We start from the raw sequence: 19,105 nt of genomic DNA, 5'->3' as shown, positions 1-19,105 counted from the left end.
CATGCACCTCCTAGAGTTGAGGAAGAGGGTACAATAGGAATGATTTAGAGTTCCTATCCATTGCAACTTTCTGCTCAAATGGAAGTAATCTGAAAAAATAATCTGTTTGCAACTGTAGGGAAGAAAAAGCTCTTTTTGGTTTACTCACAATAGGTAAACCTCAAATAAGGGAAATACAATTGTTTGCAGTCTTACAGAGAACTGAATAATCGGATTCAGTTCCCTAGAAAATACATCAGACAGAAGACACTTGCCCAGGAGATGCATCTTAAGAGCTTAAGCCTGGAGACTTCTCAGATCAAGGAAAACACAGAAATGTACATGAAAAGTAGAAGGATCCAAACTCAGCTTTGCAGAAATGAAAACAAAACAAAAGAAAAGAAAAAACAGGATAGACCAACAATAACTATTTCACAGCATTTTACGACATAAAAAGGAACTAATCAAAGTCTCTTTAAAATTAATTTTCCCAGGTCCTGTTGCCCAGTGAAGCTTTGTCTGCCTTGGAAGACAAGATATATTAGATGTTCTAGCCTAGATTTAGCTAGTTGCATCAAATCAGAGTAACTTACCAAGAAAACAAAAAAAGCGTGGCATATCTTGAGTTAAGGTATTCAAGTTACTAATTTGGACATGCAGTAGGGAAAATCCAACCAAAAATATATATAGTGAGTAGAGAGGTCTGCAGTTTTCATCTAATGAAAAGGGTAGGATCCATTGTCACGCCCACTGAGGGTGATTGCAAAGTTCCCCAAACCTGGACGTGTCTATAGTCCAGTTGAAGTTACATTTAACAAACACATTCAAACAACATGAAATGGAATCTACAGATTTGTAAAGGGAAATAAATGATCCAGTGCAAAGCATTGCAGCACTCTAAGAAATAATATTAAACCTCTTCCTTCAATCCCTTATATAAACTCCCACATAAACCAGCAGTCACAAGGCCCTCACTTGGACTTAGGATTACCCCCACAGTAATTTCTTTTCTATCTTTGAATTTTTATTTTTTTTACTTTAAACCAAGAGAAATAGTATTTCTTTGTTATCATACATCATGGATAGCATATGCAAAAAGGCCATGACAGTCTATTAAATTAAAATGCACAGATCTAGAACAAATGTCATGACTTATAGAGGTTTCTGAAGCTAAGCAAATGCATATCTGACCATGTGGAGGTAGAATGTGCAGCGTTATATTTATGATTGTTCGGTGTGTGACATACTGATGACCTGCAGGGTAGCAGAGTGCTAAATCTGGTTCATGATAGAGTGCTTTCATTTTGGTATTTAATAGGTCACCCGTGAGGATAATAATTATGCTGTCATTTTAAAAAAGAAGAAGAAGAAAAAAAAAAGCCTATAATCAAAGAAGATTAGTCAACAGAGCTAGGTAGAAAATAAGGTTTGCAGCTAAGGAAAACATTTGGAAAGGAAGTTTTCCTCATCACAGCAAAGATTTTTCCATAGAGAGTAAAAGGAAAAACGAGAGTGGAGTTATCCTTTCCATTTATCTTCTTACAATAGAGATGTGTCCAGAGGATAATGAAAAGTAGGAACCACTCTCCAAAGAAGTCTCTCTCTTGTGTGATGTACAGAGATGTACAGAGATTAGCCTACAAAGACATACACTTGAATCAGTTATTTAAACTTATGTGATGTGACTGTCTACCAGAGAGGCAGAGGTTGAGGTCAGTTTGTTTGCCAAAAGCATACAATGGCCCAACGGTTCGGATAGCAGCCTCAGGCCAAACATTCTCTCAGCCTGAGTTAATTCCCTGGTAGTTCTTCTGCACCAGCCACTCTAGGCTAGCATATTTTTATTATTTATGCAGAACAGAACAGCTTCAGCAGGAAAGGTTGAGGGAAGCTGAGGGCAGCATGTTAATCAGAACCCTTGAATCAGGGTTTCCTAACAAGTTAATAATTCCAGTATTCTGGGTCGAGTTTCTAGATAGGAGGAAACATTTCTGACAAAAACCACTTCAAAGCTAGCACTTTAAAAAACCAACCAAACAAAAAAACAAACACCCCCCCCCCCAATTAATCATTATTTTTCAAACAAACAACTTTGTACTAAAAATCGCACAACAAACTCTCCTCTTCACTTGCGCTAAGTACTAAGATCAAAGGCGTACACTAACTGTGGGACCTGCATGGAATAAGGCAATGTGCATAACACCCCGTCACCAATGCACACAATACTCAGTACCCCAGGCACAAACGTTTCCTTCACGACATCCTTAATAATGACTCAAGCCCTCTGGCCGTCAAACGTAAGACCTGAAAGCAAGGATCTTTTACTGAATAATTAATTTCACCTTACAGCAGACACCTGGTAGTGTCATTGGCAATCAGGTGTATATCCATACATCTTGAACTTTTCTGAGTCATAGAATCATAGAATCATAGAATGGTTTGGGTTGGAAGGAACCTCAAAGATCATCTAGTTCCAACCCCCCTGCCATGGGCAGGGACACCCTCCACTAGACCACATTGCCCAAAGCCTCATCCACCCTGGCCTTAATGGTTCATATGGGTGGTGGCTGAACACCCATGAACTGTGTATCCAAGTGCCAGGTGGTTCATGCAGAAATGTTTGAAGGGTTCTTCTAACAAAATTCCTCTAGTAGCAATATAAACCAGGGCACATTCTTCATAGATAATGTGGACACTCTCTGTGACCAAATGGAAGTAAGACTTCATTGTTCGTCCTCCTTACCTCTGAAGAAGTGGGTTTGCAGTAGCCAGCTCCAAACACTAGATTTTCTAATGACATACTCGACTGGTCTGGTCCCACCTCCAGGCTGCCTTTACCAAGCCATGAACCTTTCCCTGGACGAGCAAAACTAAAAGAAAAATTGAGAAGAAAAACAATCAGAGCAGTATAGTTAGAGAAGAGTAAGCCCACGTTTCCCTTTCAAAATGAACATTGTCCAGTATGCACTAGCTCAAATGATGTGAATGGAGTTTGCTTTCTTGGCATTCAGTCCAGTGGCTTGAGTGTTCTTTCACTTGGTCCTCTCTCTGCTGTCTTACGGATCTTTTTCCAGCATAACATCTCAGCAATACAACCTTTCTATCTATCCACATAGGTAATACTCTTACCCAACTTCTCATCAGCTTGCATCTTGACCGACGCAAATTCTTTCTCTCTGACTTTAACCATATCACCCTTTCTCTTTGAACTTTGCACGATCTCTTTACTGTCAATACTCTTTATAGTTCTTCCCAATTTTTTATTAAAGATTGGAAGCTTAGTTCCCACTTCTCACTGTCACATGACATAAGCTTCTAGCAACAAAATGACAAGACTTCAGCCCAAAAGCTGCATTTCCTTTTGCTGGATGCAGTTCATTCATTTGGGATATGTTCTTCCATACCCACGTGCAACATGAATTTGCTGTTATGCAAATTCTTCCTCAAAAACGTGATAGAAATTAAGTTTGAATTTAGTATTGAGGTCATCACCTCTCAGTCCTGACTATTATGGTCACAGTGCTCCCTTCTGACTGTATCTATATATCTCCTATCTTATAGCAGGAACCCATTAAGAGTGGAACATCTCGTTTGGAGTTTACTCAGCATTGAGCTCATCAGAGCCCTGATGCATAGCTAGGGCTCTTACTCTGGATTAATCTGAGTGAATGTCTACATCCCAGTTAATGATGTAGGCAGCCTTTACATTCGCTGGAGAGGAATCAGCATTTCCAGGCTATGAGTCATCTCTTTCTGAAGTGGTCATATGAAATAGGTCAGATGAATTTCAACCTCAGATTGCTTATTTTTATTTTGGACTATAAAGAGAGGCTAGGATGACTTCCTCATAAACAACTGAAGTTAGGTGAGATAAACCACACTGTTAATCCCTGTGATAACATGTGCTGTACATAAACTACATCAAGATTTCAAGAGAGAAATTAGGCTACTTTACAATGAGCCAAATTGCTGAGTCCAAATGGTGATGCAAGCAACCATAAGGGTTCTTAAAAAGCATGTAGACAAAGGTGGAATTAAAATAATGAACTGCGGAGAAAAAAGAAAAACACATTTGCTGTTCATACTCACTGCACAGGTAATGCCACTGAGTTTATGCTACAGCTTTCAGACTGGCATCACCATCCACAGGCACCTGATGCCTGTCCAGGCATCCCAGATTGCATCATACCCAGGAGACCTGGTGTCCTTGAAAGAACAACTGCTTCCAAGATGGGGAGCACAAAAAAGATTTTAAAACCATAATGTGCCAGAACTAAAAGCGATAGGGCAGTGCTATTCATACTGCCAAAACTTCCCAATCTGAGGTTATTCCTCTATGTAGATGCATATCATGCGGCCACGTCAGCTCAGATCAGCCATAATTCATGGATATCTACACCTGATTCAGTTTTTAAGGACAGATAAAAGTCCTGGCTGCTGTACAGAAACACGCAACAAAAGAAAGGATGCTTATGCTAAGGATACAAGACAAGAGAGAGGTGCAGCAATACTTGTTATCACCCAAATAACGGGTGAGGTTCTGATGTGCAAGGAAATTCAGTGATGTGTGCAACATCGAAAAAGAATCTCAAGCAAAAGTAGGAATTGGATCAGTTTTAGAAGGTTAAACAGAAATCCCTGCCTCACCTCTAAGTCAAAGCTGCTGTTTGTTACATATCCCAAAGGATTCATATACTAACAAAAAGGACATCCGATGAGGGGGAAGATGGTGTAGAAGACCTTAACAGATATCTGGTCTTGCTTGTGTATGTATTAATTTATGTGATCCAAGAAATTTCCAACTGGCTGCTTCTAAGCAGCATGAAGTCTTTCCATGTATTTCCTACATGCAACATTTAAGATAAAAATAAAAAAATAAAATAAAGCAATTACAAACAGCCATGAGATAAACACTGCTCTGAATAATTGCAGCTGTTATTGGATGATGTTGTCTCCCTGGTCTGCTGGAAAGGCTCAAGAAGCAGAAATGAAACATGATTGCTGTGGTATCAGAGAGAGAAGCTTAAACACATGTTGCCTGCACATGAAAAACTCCTCATCTGAATATTAGCAAAGCTTTCAAAGGTTTTAAGGGAGAGAAAAGCACTTTTTAATTCCTTATTTATTTATTTATCTTTTGCTTTTAGAGCAAAGAAGGGATTTTAATCTGTTGGTTTTATGGAAACTGATTTAACATAGCACTGTAAAACCAAAACCTTTTTCGGGAAACCTGCCAAAATGTTGTCTGTCTGTTGAGGAAAAGTTTAACTGAAGGCTTACAAACTGTTGAGGTTCCCCTAATGCTTTCTGAGGTACGTAATACTTGAAGACAATTTTTATTAGCAATAACAGGTTAATTTGCTACATCAAATTTTGTTTTCTGTATTTTTTTTCCCAATCACTCCTGCAACCATGCTCATTTGTATGAATCTTGAACCTTGGTTATTTACAAGTCCATTTGGACTGTCTATTTAATAGCATTGATTTAATATCAACATTTAGATCCTCATCCTGTATGTTAACCTTAGCTTTTATTTAGAGTCAGGATAAAAAAGGTCAAAAGAGGTAATGTGTGAGTGTTAGAGAGAATGAACATGTGTGCAGAAGTATTAATATTTTCAGTGAAAGAAACAATTTATTTTTTCTTTTTTTCTTTTTTTTTTTTTTTTTGGAGCTGTTCTTTTGGTGACCTTACCCATGAGATGTCTTTATCTTTCAGAGGAGTCTCATAGTTCTTATAGCAGTCATCTAAGGACACCTGCTATAGTACTCTTCCTTGAAAAGCCCATTTTTTCCTACGATATAGCCTGCAAGATACCAGCAATCAAAATTTAAGAACTTTCTGACTCAGAGGTTATATTCAGGCAATTATTTCCAGCAGTCATGGTCATCTTCCATGAATTTGTGTCCATGCCTTTTTGATTTATACTTTTGGCCTCGCTAACATGTTTTGGAATGAATTGAATGTTGTAATATGTGCTTCACTTTCTGTTTGTTTTGAACCTGCTGTTGGAGAATTGAATGTGGCACCTCTTAGTTTTTGTATGGCAGAAAATATTAAATAATCATTCCCTGGTTTTTATCTTCTGTGGACATATAAATTAGATGACAGTTCCCTAGCATAAGAAATGCATTGGCCTTGATAAATGCTAATTCAGATGTGTTATTGAAGTAATTCAGAATAAATGCTTTAGGCCAGTTTAATAAAATATATTATTCCCTCTAGAATTAAAGTGTCCCAAAATGAAATAACATTTTTTAACTTTTCATTAACTTTTTCCAAAATGAAGACTTTTTTTTTTTTGTAAGCAAAATTTAATTTCTTCACGAATTGTAGTTTTCAGCAGAACGGGGCAAAAAACCTAACAGATATAGGATCTTATGAATCTTGCTTTAGAAAAAAGTATCTTGCATTATATGAAATGATCAAATGATAAAAAAACAAATAAACAAAAAAATCCAACAATCTTTGCATTTCTAATTACAAGAAATTATAAACTTGTGACTGAACCAGGAGTGGAAGTTCAGAAAATGAACTTGCATCCCATTTAGACCAGATTTATAGACAAATCACCTCTTTTTCCCTCAGTCCTTTATGCATCAAATATTACTGATGTAAAAATTGAAAAATATAAGTAAGTCCCATAGAAACAACACACCTCAGAATCAAACCCTCACATCCTCCACTGCCAGCACCGTTTGCATTTCACAAGGAACTTCATTCTAACTCCCACACAACAGGAAAGACGTAATGCACAGCACTGATTTCCTTCAGTGTTTTAACTCAAAACATTAATATAACATTTGGCAAATTGCTCCTGGCACATGGCCATAGGGCACATGGATGATTTGTTATTTGGTTTTGAGAACAATATGTGGATATTTACAGGTTGTGCTCCCCTAGACATGTTTCTCTCTTACGCAAATAGTTTCACTAAGGTTACATCAGTGACGGTAAAATGTTCTGAGCTTCCTGTGTAAAACTGATAACATTTACTAAAATAAAATTGGTAATGGAAACAGATATCTCTCCCTAGATCCCAAACAGAGTCAAAGGGAGAATCTGGTTTGAAATCTCTGATGATGTTGTTTGCTGAAAAATGTTGGTTCATTTGTTCCGAACACTCTTAATTGCAACAAACCTTCAAAGCAGGCAAAGTCATATGGTGATATTTATTTATTTTTGGGTGGGATTTTTTTGCCTTTTTTTTTTTTTTTTAAAGTTTGACTCAGAAATAGTCAGATTTTTCTTATGCGACTTCTCAGCTGGTAGCTCAGGAGAATGGCATGTCAGAGTGGAGGTTTATCCTTGAAAATACATAACAAACAGTAACAAATAAAAGAAAATTCAGAGGAAAAATGATCCAGTTATTATGCAAGAGTTCCTAGAGGAAAAAAAAATATAAACTAGTATTCTTTTAATAAACATATTATTCAAGTAATAGCTTTTTACTGCATAAATATTCCATTTTCTTTCTACAGATTAATATATTTGCAAATGAGATGGAGCTGGAAAAACAAGTCATGAACTTTGCTACCCAGAATTACATCTGTGGCCATTTCAAATATAAGCTGCCAATAAGTAGGTGCCAGCTACACTTACAAGTTTAGAAAAATTGACCTGCATAGCGCACACCCAGATTCAAAGCCTACAGGATAGTACAGTGTGCGTATCACATACAGATATATCAGTTGTGCTTTTGAGGAACAGGAGGACGCCTGGGAATAAAAGTATTTGAGCGAGATAAAACTGCTCAAGGATGGCCAGAGTTGGCCTGATTCCTCAGTGCAGTGGAGCAGAGCAGAACTAGGTCAGGGCTGAAACCTTTAAATACCCTGTGTCCCTTTGGTTCTGTTTCCTCTTCCCAGAGCAGAACAAGCTCAAGGCCCTGAAAAATTCAGCATCTGTGTCTTGGTTTCTCCACCTGCAAAATGTGTGTTATATTATTTCCCCATCTCAGGTGCCACCAAGATTTCTTGTTTCTCATACGGTGATTTGGATGGGGGCAATTAACAATTCAATGTTAACAAGTAAAACCCTGAAAGTCTACTTTGGTTTTCACACAGACATATGTATGAAAGTGAGGAAGGGAGTAGAAAGTTGAGGAGAATCCAGAAAGCTGAGGAAATTAAACTCCTTGTGCCAACAAGAGAAAACAGGTTTGCCAGCTGCCTCTGATGAAGGATCTTGCTTATTTGCAGCATTTTGAGGTCTTGGGTTTGTTGGTTTTTTCCTTGTTTTTGTTTGTTTGGGGTTTTTTTTCCAGATTGAAAATGTTTTCAGCTAAAGTCCAAGAACCAAAGTAAGACTGCAGATGCTGTGGCCATCAAGTGAACTGGATTCTGCACAACCCTTAGACAAAGCACAGATTTGGGGAGACCAGTCTGAACAGATAGTAGCAGTTCTGAAACATGGCTCTTACACTTACAGAAAGCTTTCAGGGGAAGAAAGTAAAAATCACGAGAAGTCACTGGTTAAACTCTCAGTAGAAGATATACCAACCAGATCCTATTGTCCACGCTGCTTATCAGGAAATACAACATATAGGGCAACATATCCAGTGTGGGAAACTGCGTGTGCGGGAAGCTGTGTATTTGGGTCCTTGTTTCAGAGATTATTTACAAGCTGTATTTTTACTTATAAACAGTAGCATATGCTAACTCCTCTCAGGAAGGAGTGTTGCAGAGGTCTATGGAGTTAATGAAGCGGGTAACCATGTTTCTTGCTGTTTGCTTCCTAAATGAGTGCAATATAAGAAAGGCACGGAGCTTGCAGCATGCCTGAGAATAAGTAGTCCTGCACGCCATAGAGATGGAAGTGTCCCTTTGGGAAAAGCAGAAATATTTCCTGAAGTCTGAACTATGCTGGAGCAAAGAGCCTTTTCCAACAGTTGATGCTGGGCTAATAACTGCCAATTCCACTTCCAGACTGGACCAGTAGCAAAGCCAGTTACAGGGAGCTAAAGGAGAAGTCGATGCCTCAGGCCAGAAACCAAAGTGATCTATACAAAAGGCAAAATAGAAAACTTGGAGTGCAAAAGTCCTAACTCCTCACATTCCTCCTGCAACTGTCTACTCATATTTAGCCTCGGAGCTTAGGTAAGAGAATAAAAAAGGTGTTTAAGGAGTTTGTGGAGGCCAGTGCATTCAGCAGAGGAGTACTCTCAAGCCTGAACATTGTTCACTTTTTGTGTTCAACTTTGACAGACTTGATGGGGTCATCTTCTGTCATCCTGGGCAAAATGAGGTTGCCAGAGGCAAGCCCTTTACTTTCCAAAGAGAACTGCCATTTTGGTGATGTTAGGAAAGACGTGCCAGCCAACTTCTGCTCCAGATTCTCCTCTGGTTTTCCCACATCCCAAAAGTCTGAAAATACCGCTCGGTGGTCTGCAGCTGCCAAAAGCATTCAGTGCAGACACCACTGACCTGCACGGCAGCTGTCACTGCGGGATGGCGAGGGGCTTGGGGTCTGCAGCGGCACAGCTCAGCCCTCTGGTTTGCAAGCAGTGGCGTGACAACGTCCCGCGGTACCTGGCAGAAAGGTTTGGTTGTAGGGGAAGGTGCAAGGTGAGGGCAGCAGTGTTTCAGGTCACCAAATTTCCATCCAGAATCCTCCAAAGGATCCCAGAAACATGAATTTCACTCATTCTCAGTTTGGTAAGACACAAGGGTTTCAAAGTGTCAAACCTAATGTAATATTTATTGTATAAGAATTATTGACCAGGACAAAAATCAATATCAAAATGTTCACTTGTCAAAACCCAGGAGGCAAGGGAGGCACCCTGGCAAGGTTCGCCCAACAGGAGCTATTTGTGGGTGCACATTACCTGCAGGGAAAGGCCTGAATTGATCTCGCTGGTTTCCCTACTGTTCTCACTGTCTAAATACAGGGCACAGGGAAGGACTTTGGGGAAGAGTATCTAATTTGCCAACGGAGCTAACAAAATATGAAAAGCAGACTCCACAGGGCATATGGGAGCAGATAGCTCTGCTTCAGGTAAAGTTGTTTTCCAGGACAACTTCAAGACAGCAGTGAATTTCAAGTTTACATAACGTGAGATCTTTATTTTCAAGCCATGTCTAAAACTGTTATTGTTTTACATTTAAGTGCATACATATGTGTAGAAATAATGTGTATATACATGTAAAGTATGTACTATGATGGGACAGTTTAAGGTAGCAAACTAAACCACAGTGAAATATTGCATAGATATTTTTCCCAGATAATGTAACTATCTGATGTTTATTTTTTTCTATAATGTGACAAAAAAAGACCTTCCAGTCATTCCAGTTCTATTGTGTTGCCACAATAAAGATCTCATTTTACAATTAAACCTTTTTTCCTATGTTCCATGTAAACTCCAATGATAAGTGGTAAGCAGGAAAGTTCTGAGTTGGGGGAAAAGCAAATAGGTTTTAGTTGGCTGGTTTTGTCTCAGAATGCTTGGAACTGGCATTTCTTTTACACTAGTGTCTTCACCCTGATTTATATTTAGAGAACGCATGATATAAAAACTCTTCAGGTTTTGAATATTTATCAAGAAGAAGATAAATCCTCAGTATCACACTTTAAAATTATTTTACTGGCTTAAGCGAATAAGACTCTATATTGTGTTGTCAAAAATATTCATTCTACTGCATTAAGTAAAAATATGGTATACTTCATAAATGTCCACAAAATCATATTTTAAAAGCTATAATAATCTGACTATGGAAGAGTTGCTCATCATGCGATTTATGCCTAGTAACAGTAACAAGTCTCTGCAGCCCCATTCATTAGAGGATAACAAAGCACTGAAAACAGTCATTAAGCCTGATAACTATTGTTCTTTCATCCTTTCATATAGTAGAACAATGGGAAAATTATCTGAGCAAAATTATCTGGTTAGAAGTAGTCTGTTACAATCTAATTCACTATTTAAAAAGTCAACACTGAAGAAGAGAGATACAGCAGTTACCCGTATCACAGCAGAAGAAAAGACAGATATGTCAGTCTGATCTACTAATATGACTTGCATCACTGTCACAACTCAACCTCTTACAATCTTAACTCATTCTGTGGCATCATGTACAAGCAACACCTTTATACAAACGGAGGACTGAAGCAAAGATGCATCAAGTCAAAACATGAAACCTGAGAAAAAAAGAGTCTACAGGTTCATCTTTTCTTTCTGACACAGCGCTCTTTACACAATATTTGATGTACTTAAAGGGTCTCCTGGTCATTTGGTAAACAGCAAAGCCTTGCTGGAGTAAGGGAAGCTGAATGACGCTAAACACTGCATTTTGCTTCAGGACCAAAGGAGTTCCCTCCTTCTCAATGCTCTTTATCTCATGCGATGACAAGATTGGACACAAAGTAAATTGCCAGAAAGACCTTTGCTTCCCCTTGCCTGCTCTAAATATTAGAGGATATTGACCTCCAGCCCTGTTTTATTTGAAGTAGTTCTGAATTATTTTCTTGTCATTACGAATCAGATAACATAAATCACACCTAGACCCCACGGCAGCCAGTATTATATTGCTGCAGAGTTAAATCAGATGATGCTGCAAAGGAAAAATTCAACGGAGCCTTACCCAGTACTGACTCATGCATGGCTCCTTCTAGCCATGTTATGAATTATGCTAATGCACAGATGAGATTACAGTCCAACTGTCCTAAATGCTTTACAAAACAACAGGGGGAAAAATGTAAATGCTCTTAGTTGCTTTTAGACTAAAGAGGAAAAACAGCCAAGGAGAAGAGAATTTTTACTGTCCTTGTCTTACAGATTGGGAATAGAGAGATCAAGACTAATCAAAATTTCTGAACCATTTCCCAAAGATTTTGCTAGTTTTTGATCAGACCACTAGTGTCTTATCAAAGGAAGGAGCCTGTGTCAGAGACTGGCCCTAAACCCCAGTCTCCAGAATCCTAGCCCAGGACCAAAAATCTTGAAATTAAATTATCCTCTCTGCTTCTCCTATACAGTAAGCAAATGAACTCAGAAGAGGAATTTCCTCTGCCTTTCAGGACATTTCTGTGTCCGTTACCTGATCAGAGGCTGGTGTAACGCTACCAGTGACGCATGCACCGTGACGGATATCACTGACAGGTGGAAATAGTCAAACATGACAGGAACATGGTGGTGCAGACCTCTCCGGGGGTGGAAGTGAAGACACAGTGTGCGGCTGCTGATCATGGGGATCGCTGGAACATCTCTCAACCTGGAAGACAAAGAGGTTTACAAGGGTTAGTGAAGGTTTACAAGGGTTAGTGAAAGCTTGAGTTGTCACAGCCTGTAACATGCTACAAGCAGCAGACTGGGAGACGGCTTGAGGTGAATTTTTATTACTTCCCAGCTTCATAAGGGTTTACATAACTGGTGAGTATCTTGTGCTGTACTTGTGGCTAGCATAAATATAAATATGCATACACAGATACATGTAGATACAAAAATAAATAATGAATAACAGATGTAGAGATGTATATAAACATAAAGTATAAAAGAAAAATAGATGTGATGCAATTCTGGTTTCCCCTGGTGATTGTCCTTGATGTCCACCTATGCACTAGTTCTGGGGACATCAAGAACTAATGAGCAAAAGGAAATGCATTCAGCAAACTGCTCAGCTTATTCGAGTGTTCATAGCCAGGACAGCTCACTATTTGTGATTTTCAGTGTAAGAACAATCAACTCAGGCAATCCGTGAGAGTTAGAAGCAGTCCTGTGTCAGAGAGAGCTGAAAATATTCAGAGTACCTTTCCAGACAGCTGATCTTCTGAAAAAAACTTTTTGCAAGAGGCCAAAAAAAAGATGTGAAGTAACTGCAGAGAAACAATACAAGTTGGACTGGCTTCTTTTTTCCAGTAAATAAAAAACAAGATTTAATTTAAAGTTTGATTATAACTATTCCAGAATAACTTTCCTAGTGTGCAGTCAGCCACATGACATCCGAGTCACCTATAGGGCAGGAGACTGAGATGTAAACCTGGAGCATGCCTAACCACATCTTCCCAATGTGAATGATACTCTCTTCTAAAAAAGAATTTGTTTACAGCATTAAAGACCCTTCTGATAGAAGCCAATTGTTTCCCAGAGCTAACAAAATCTATGATGAGATGGTTGAGTATGGTGCATAGTTAGTCCCAAGAAGTGTTTCAGTGAGATTTGGAGAATATCCTTTTATAAAAATCACTGCTTTTGTTTATAGTAAATTGGATTAATCTTTCAGATGATAACAGAAATTTTCAGTTCTTTTTATTCTTGACTATCACTTATTTTTACTATTTTTTTTTCTCTTCTCTCTTCCAGACCCATCAGCATCACAGCTGATGACTGATGGTCCTGTCCCACCTGCCTGAGAGAACAAGTTTTCATTGTTTGTATCTTGGCAATAAAGGAAACATGTTCCTGAAATTTGTCATAGGTGCCCTATGGTTATGAATAAAATCCCATGGGGACTGTTTTAGTATGAAACACAGCTCAGATGATTTCTGGGCACCCCCTCTCACCCCTCACAAATGCTGCTGAAGTCACTGGAAGCCTTTTCTGTGATTCAGCGAGGCTGAATAATGTCTTGGATCAGACTTTCTGCTATGTCTCAGGAAGGGACACTACTCCCGCTTCACCTAAGATTGTGGAATCAAATGCAGTAGGAAAAGATCAAAGTCAATGGGAAGATTCTTTCCTCCTAAAATATCATGACAGCTTTGGTTCTCATACAAGAAAAGCACTTAGTATGTTCATACACCCATCTTCAGCCAGAAAATACTGCTTTGTCTCCTGAGATAAATGCATTCTTGAGCCACAGCCCTTGTTCACGTGGAGGTCAGTCATGATATTCTCTTTGAATTTAACAGCAGCAGAGACAGAGCAACACTTAACAGCTTTGAAAGCATCACAATTAAAGGAGGAAAAATATTGTTCCTTTAAAGAGGGGTATGAGATAGGTGTTCTTCAAATACAGAGAGAAGGAACAGAAAGACTTCAACACAGAGGCAAAGGAAAGACTTGCCAAAGCTATCCCTTTTTCCAAAGGACTCTCACTTCACCAAAGTAATTTCCCAATTGAACAAAACCCTGCATGACCAACTGAACTTTAAAACAGCACTTACTGTTGTTCGCTATCAGTAAAGTGCAGGTCCAACTTGAGCTGAAAATCTGCCTCACTCAATGCATCTTCCACCTACAAAAAGAGAAAGGCAAGGTTACCTTTATAAGTTGGCACCTACAACACTGAAGGGAAAGGTGGATGGGTTTGTCTGATAAAAGCAAAGGCAAAAATATGCAGCAACTGCAGGACCCCGCCAGTGGCAGAAAGAAGCAAATTCAACAGCAAGTCGAGGTAATTACTGAAGGAGTCAGAGGGAACTAGAGCAGTCAGGGGTGTTATCTGCTCCCGAGTGTCCTGTCATGTCAAAAAAAATCACTCCAGACAAGAGTAACCAGAATGTGTAGAGCACTGCATTTATTGGATGCTTGTTCTTTGCACACTGAGAGTCAGTGGAGTATTTCCAAAGACAAGCTCCCTCATTGAGTGACTATTCGTTTGGGTAATCTTGTCAGCTGAATGAGAACAAGGACTCGGTTTTCCTGGTTGAGAAATATACATGAATCCTTCTGGTTACCTATCTGTAACTAATGCAAGGTTCAAAATTTACAGCTTAAAAAAATCAGAAATGTCTCAAATAATTCTGACAATTTATGTTCTCTTATAATTAGCCTTTTAGTTTGTTTCTCAGCAAACTAGGGCTTTCCTGCCTCTTAGTCACTCTTTCTGGCCCTTGACAGATTCATGGAGGCAGTTTGTCATTGATTCTCATCTAGACTATTTTATTTGCAAATAATTCAAAGGCTTTTGTTGTTTTTAAAACTTCAATTAATGGAAGTTTAACTGTTCACTTTGTTGCAGGATGCTGAGCATGCTTACACATGGCAGGTTTCAGCTCACCAAATACACTGAAGATATCATGTGTGATCACTGATCCCTTCATCTAATAGGTCCCACCAGCAATATTACCCTTCTTTTATTGTCAACAAAATACTTGCATTGAATTTTCTGAAACAGTACATGAAGGGAGCTGTCAGTTCGTTACCTTCACCTGGAAAGGACTACACTGGATAACACATCTCAGTTTGGCACATTTAAAGCATATATAATCAATGGAAATAAATAAATTAGAATGGAAGAAAGATAAGGCTGCCCAGCACTTTCTCCTTCACTCCTGTTCTTCCGCAGAATGTAGGCCTAGTAGAATAGAAAAGGTTTTATTTCTATCAACCTGAATGGAAATATGAACAACAAAACATCACTCATTTTATTACCAAAATGGTCTTTTTCTGTGAGTGTAAACATCCTTTATTGTACACCAGAGTACAACAGGAGAAGCACAGGAATGCAGATGGAAAAGTGGAGTTGTTCACTGGGGATAGGGTATTACAAATACATCTTCTTTTTACCCAATTTTTGCCACAAAAAAAAATGTGAGGTGAGACATCTAGGTTCTGTCTTTTGTCAGTGGAAAGCAACGAGCAAATGCATACAGTGATGCATACAGTACCCATCCTGAGGCACACATCTGAGAGGGACAATTAATTTCTGTTTGTGCCTGTCTCTTTCCATTGACAGTAGATAGAGCCTAGAGAAATATCTTGGTCTAGATACCCATGAATTTTAGATGGCTTAAATTAGGCAAGGTGAATTCTATTTTCTCCAGCTGATTAGCTCCTTCTTAACAATTTAACTACACAAAAAAAGTGTGCTGAAGGCAATGTCAGACATCTAGCCTGCTCTGATAGGTAGGATACATAAAATAAATAACATAAAACATGTTTAGCTAGTTTTTCCAAAGGTGAAACTCCATCAATAGTGTGCCTTTTTCTGTTGAAGCAAGAAAATTGAGAGTCAAGGATTGATTGTACTTTGACTAAATTATGAAAGATGTAAAATTTAAACTCTTCTGAAGTCTGAGTATTTCTTCTAGTATGGCCACAGGCACAGAAATGTGAGAAGAAAATTCCAGCTTCTGTTTACTGAAAATGTGCTTTCTTTTTTTGTGTTTGTCTCAAAATACCTGGAAGTATATCTTTCAGAAAAAAAAGACTTTTTCCTTTCTAATGAGTTGTTGTCACTAAAAAATCCCAGTTGCTGGCGGTTGCAAAGGAAAAAATCATTATTGAAGCTACAGTCTGAATTTAAATTAGGAATTCAACTCAAGTACAGTGCTTCAGACAAAGCAAACCTCACTCTCCAACAGAGGGGATGAAATTTTGGGTCTGTGCCTAATATTGCTGAGAACCTGCAACTGTCACTGAAATCTGAGTCTGAGTTTAAAGCAAGTTTAATAGCTAGTGACACTAGCTCAAAACACCTTGAGGCAATGAGCAGATGCCTGAGAGACTTACAGATATTCATCACTGCATGGGGTCATGCATTAAGGTACAAGTATATGATATTTTTAATCCCAAAGCTGTACTGTAATCAGACTGCTCAGAATAGTACAAAATCCCACATAAAATCAAATCACAGTTCTCACTACAGAGATTACATGTTTCCCTTTGTATATTGGAGATTTAAATATTAAGACGAGTGGAAACCGGGCAGTTATCAAAAATCACTGGACTCTTCATGAGAAAATATCATAGGTTATGCATAGGTTGAGACACAACAGAATTACGTACAGCAATTAGATGACACAAGTTACTATACAGCTTTGATACCCACTGGACTTTCCTGTGTTTTCCTCTTTTTCACTTACTAGAATCACAAGTGCATAAGATCCTTTAGACAGTAAAAAAATGAAATGGCCTTTCCACAGCTCATACAGAAGAGGCACTGACATTTCTATCATTCCTCAGTCTCCTGTATGAAATAATACTGTCCTTAAATGAAATATTGGCTGCTTCTTTTAGCACTACTGGGGCTATTATGGTGTTTTCCACAGTTATCATTTACAGACCGTATAATTTTCCAAACGTTTGATAGACTAACATATTCATGATTCAACAAGGCTTAATGTCAGGTCCTGCACTTGGGTCACAACAACCCCATGCAACGCTACAGGCTTTGAGTGGCTGGAAAGCTCCTGGCAGAAAAGGACCTGGGGGTGTTGGTCAACAGCCAGCTGAATATGAGCTAGCAGTGTGCCCAGGTGGCCAAGAAGGCCAACAGCATCCTGCCTAGGATCAGAAATAGTGTGGCCAGTAGGACTAGGGAAGTGATTGTTCCCCTGTACTTGGCACTGGTGAGGCCGCACCTTGAATACTGCCTTCTGTTTTGGGCCCCTCACTACAAGAAAGACATTTTGGTGCTCGAGTATGTTCAAAGAAGGGCAATGAAGCTGATGAAGGGTCTAGAGCACAAGTCTTATGAGGAGCAGCTGAGGGAAATGGGGTTGTTTAGCCTGGAGAAAAGGAGGCTGAGGGGAGACCTTATCACTCTCTACAGCTACCTGAAAGGAGGTTGTAGCCAGGTGGGGGTTGGTCTCTTCTCCCAAGTAACAAGTGATAGGACAAGAGGAAATGGCCTCAAGTTGCCCCAGGGGAGGTTTAGATTGGATATTAGGAAAAATTTCTTCACTGAAAGGGTTGTCGATCATCGGAACAGGCTGCCCAGGGAAGTGGTTGAGTCACCATCCCTGGAGGGATTTAAAAGACTTGTAGATGTGGTTGGTGCTTAGGGGTATGGCTTAGTGGTTGGACTTGGTAGTGCTAGGTTAACAGTTGGACTTGATGGTCTTAAAGGTCTTTTCCAACTAAAATGATTTTATGATTCTATTATTTCCACACACACACCCCCCACCCCCGAAGAAAAGCTTTAAATTTCACACAAACATAATGAACATACTTAAGAAATCAGCCTGAAAAATTTCTCTGGAATATAATCAGTGTTTGTCCTGGTTTCAGCTAGGATAGAATTAATTTTCTTCCCAGTAGCTGGTATAGTGCTGTGGTTTGGATTTAGTATGAAAATAATGTTGATAGCACAAGGATGTTTTAGTTGTTACTAAGCACTGTTTACAATTAAGTCAAGGACTTTTCAGCTTCCCAGGCCCTGCCAGTGAGGATACGTGAGCCTTCCGCAGGGGGTGCACAAGAAGCTGGGAGGGGACACAGTCAAGATAGTTGACCCAAACTGGCCAGAGGGATATTCCATGCCATATGACGTCATGTTTATGCAAGCTGGGGGCAGTTGGCCAGGGAGCGCCATAGCTCAGGAACTAGCTAGGCATCGCTCAGCAGGTGGTGAGAAATTGTGCTGTGCATCTCTTGTTTTGTATATTCTTTCATCATCATTGTTATTGTTGTTGTTGTTATTAGTAGTACAACTATTATTATTATTATATTCCACTTATGTCCTATTATTTTTATCTGAAACCACGAGTTTTACTTTTTTTCAATTCTCTCCCTCATCTCACTGGGGAAGGGGAGTGAGCGAATTGCTGTGTGGTGGTTTTAGCTGACAGCCAGGTTAAACCATGATAGTGTTTGAGTGGCTAAGTCAAGCAGTGTCCTCCCAGATACTGTGAAGTGTCTTCCACTGGTTTTTACAAAGTTCTTTGACCTTTCAGCTGAGTCAATGATTAAAATCACAACTTATGAAAGAGAAAATAAAGATCTGTGTTTGTGGAAATACATACATACTAAACAAGGAATATTATTCTGTTCTGTCATATTCCATACACCCCCAAAAAAGTAAAGGAAATTCAGAACATCTGATCTCTGGGAAATATTAATGCGTTTTACATGCTGATCTTGTCTCCAGTCAAAAATAAAAGAAGTAAAGACAGTTCTGAACCAAAATTCTGAAAGCTTTCTTTGAAATAGTACATGCATTTCATTCCTTTTTTTTTTTTCCTCCTAAAATCAAATAAGGCTGAAATTAATTTTGTCATTTCTGATTTGATTAATTCTTCATTGTTTGCATCAGATTAATATTACTTTACATTTTCTTGTAACATCATCTTGTGTCTTGTGGAAAGTAAAGTTTGCAAATTCAGTACCCAGTTCTCCATTGCTGGGGTGTGCTTACATTTCCCCTAGTGCTCCCGCCTTGCGTTTCATAGCTTGTGCAAAAAGACCCCATATTCATCTGTGAGCAGACACAATTTTCCAGAACGTGCTGTCCAGAGTTCTGGCTGTTT

At 39.0% G+C, this 19,105-nt stretch overlaps 1 protein-coding gene across 1 annotated transcript in view; it reads right to left on the bottom strand.

Annotated features, from left to right (window-relative positions):
* Nucleotides 1-19,105, bottom strand: part of FAM135B (family with sequence similarity 135 member B) — a 211,968-nt gene that overhangs the window by 52,771 nt on the left and 140,092 nt on the right. The window contains exons 5-7 of the mRNA XM_054818307.1: nt 14,078-14,148; nt 12,013-12,186; nt 2,723-2,849 (exon numbers count right to left, since the gene is read on the bottom strand). Of these exons, the coding sequence (XP_054674282.1) occupies nt 2,723-2,849; nt 12,013-12,186; nt 14,078-14,148 (372 nt within the window). The remainder of the gene's footprint in view (nt 1-2,722; nt 2,850-12,012; nt 12,187-14,077; nt 14,149-19,105) is intronic.

This window comes from Grus americana, chromosome 2, assembly GCF_028858705.1.
Source record: "Grus americana isolate bGruAme1 chromosome 2, bGruAme1.mat, whole genome shotgun sequence".
NCBI classification, from domain to species: Eukaryota; Metazoa; Chordata; class Aves; order Gruiformes; family Gruidae; genus Grus; species Grus americana.
Note: the sequence above shows the minus strand (reverse complement) of the source record. Positions and strands in the feature narration are given on the sequence as shown.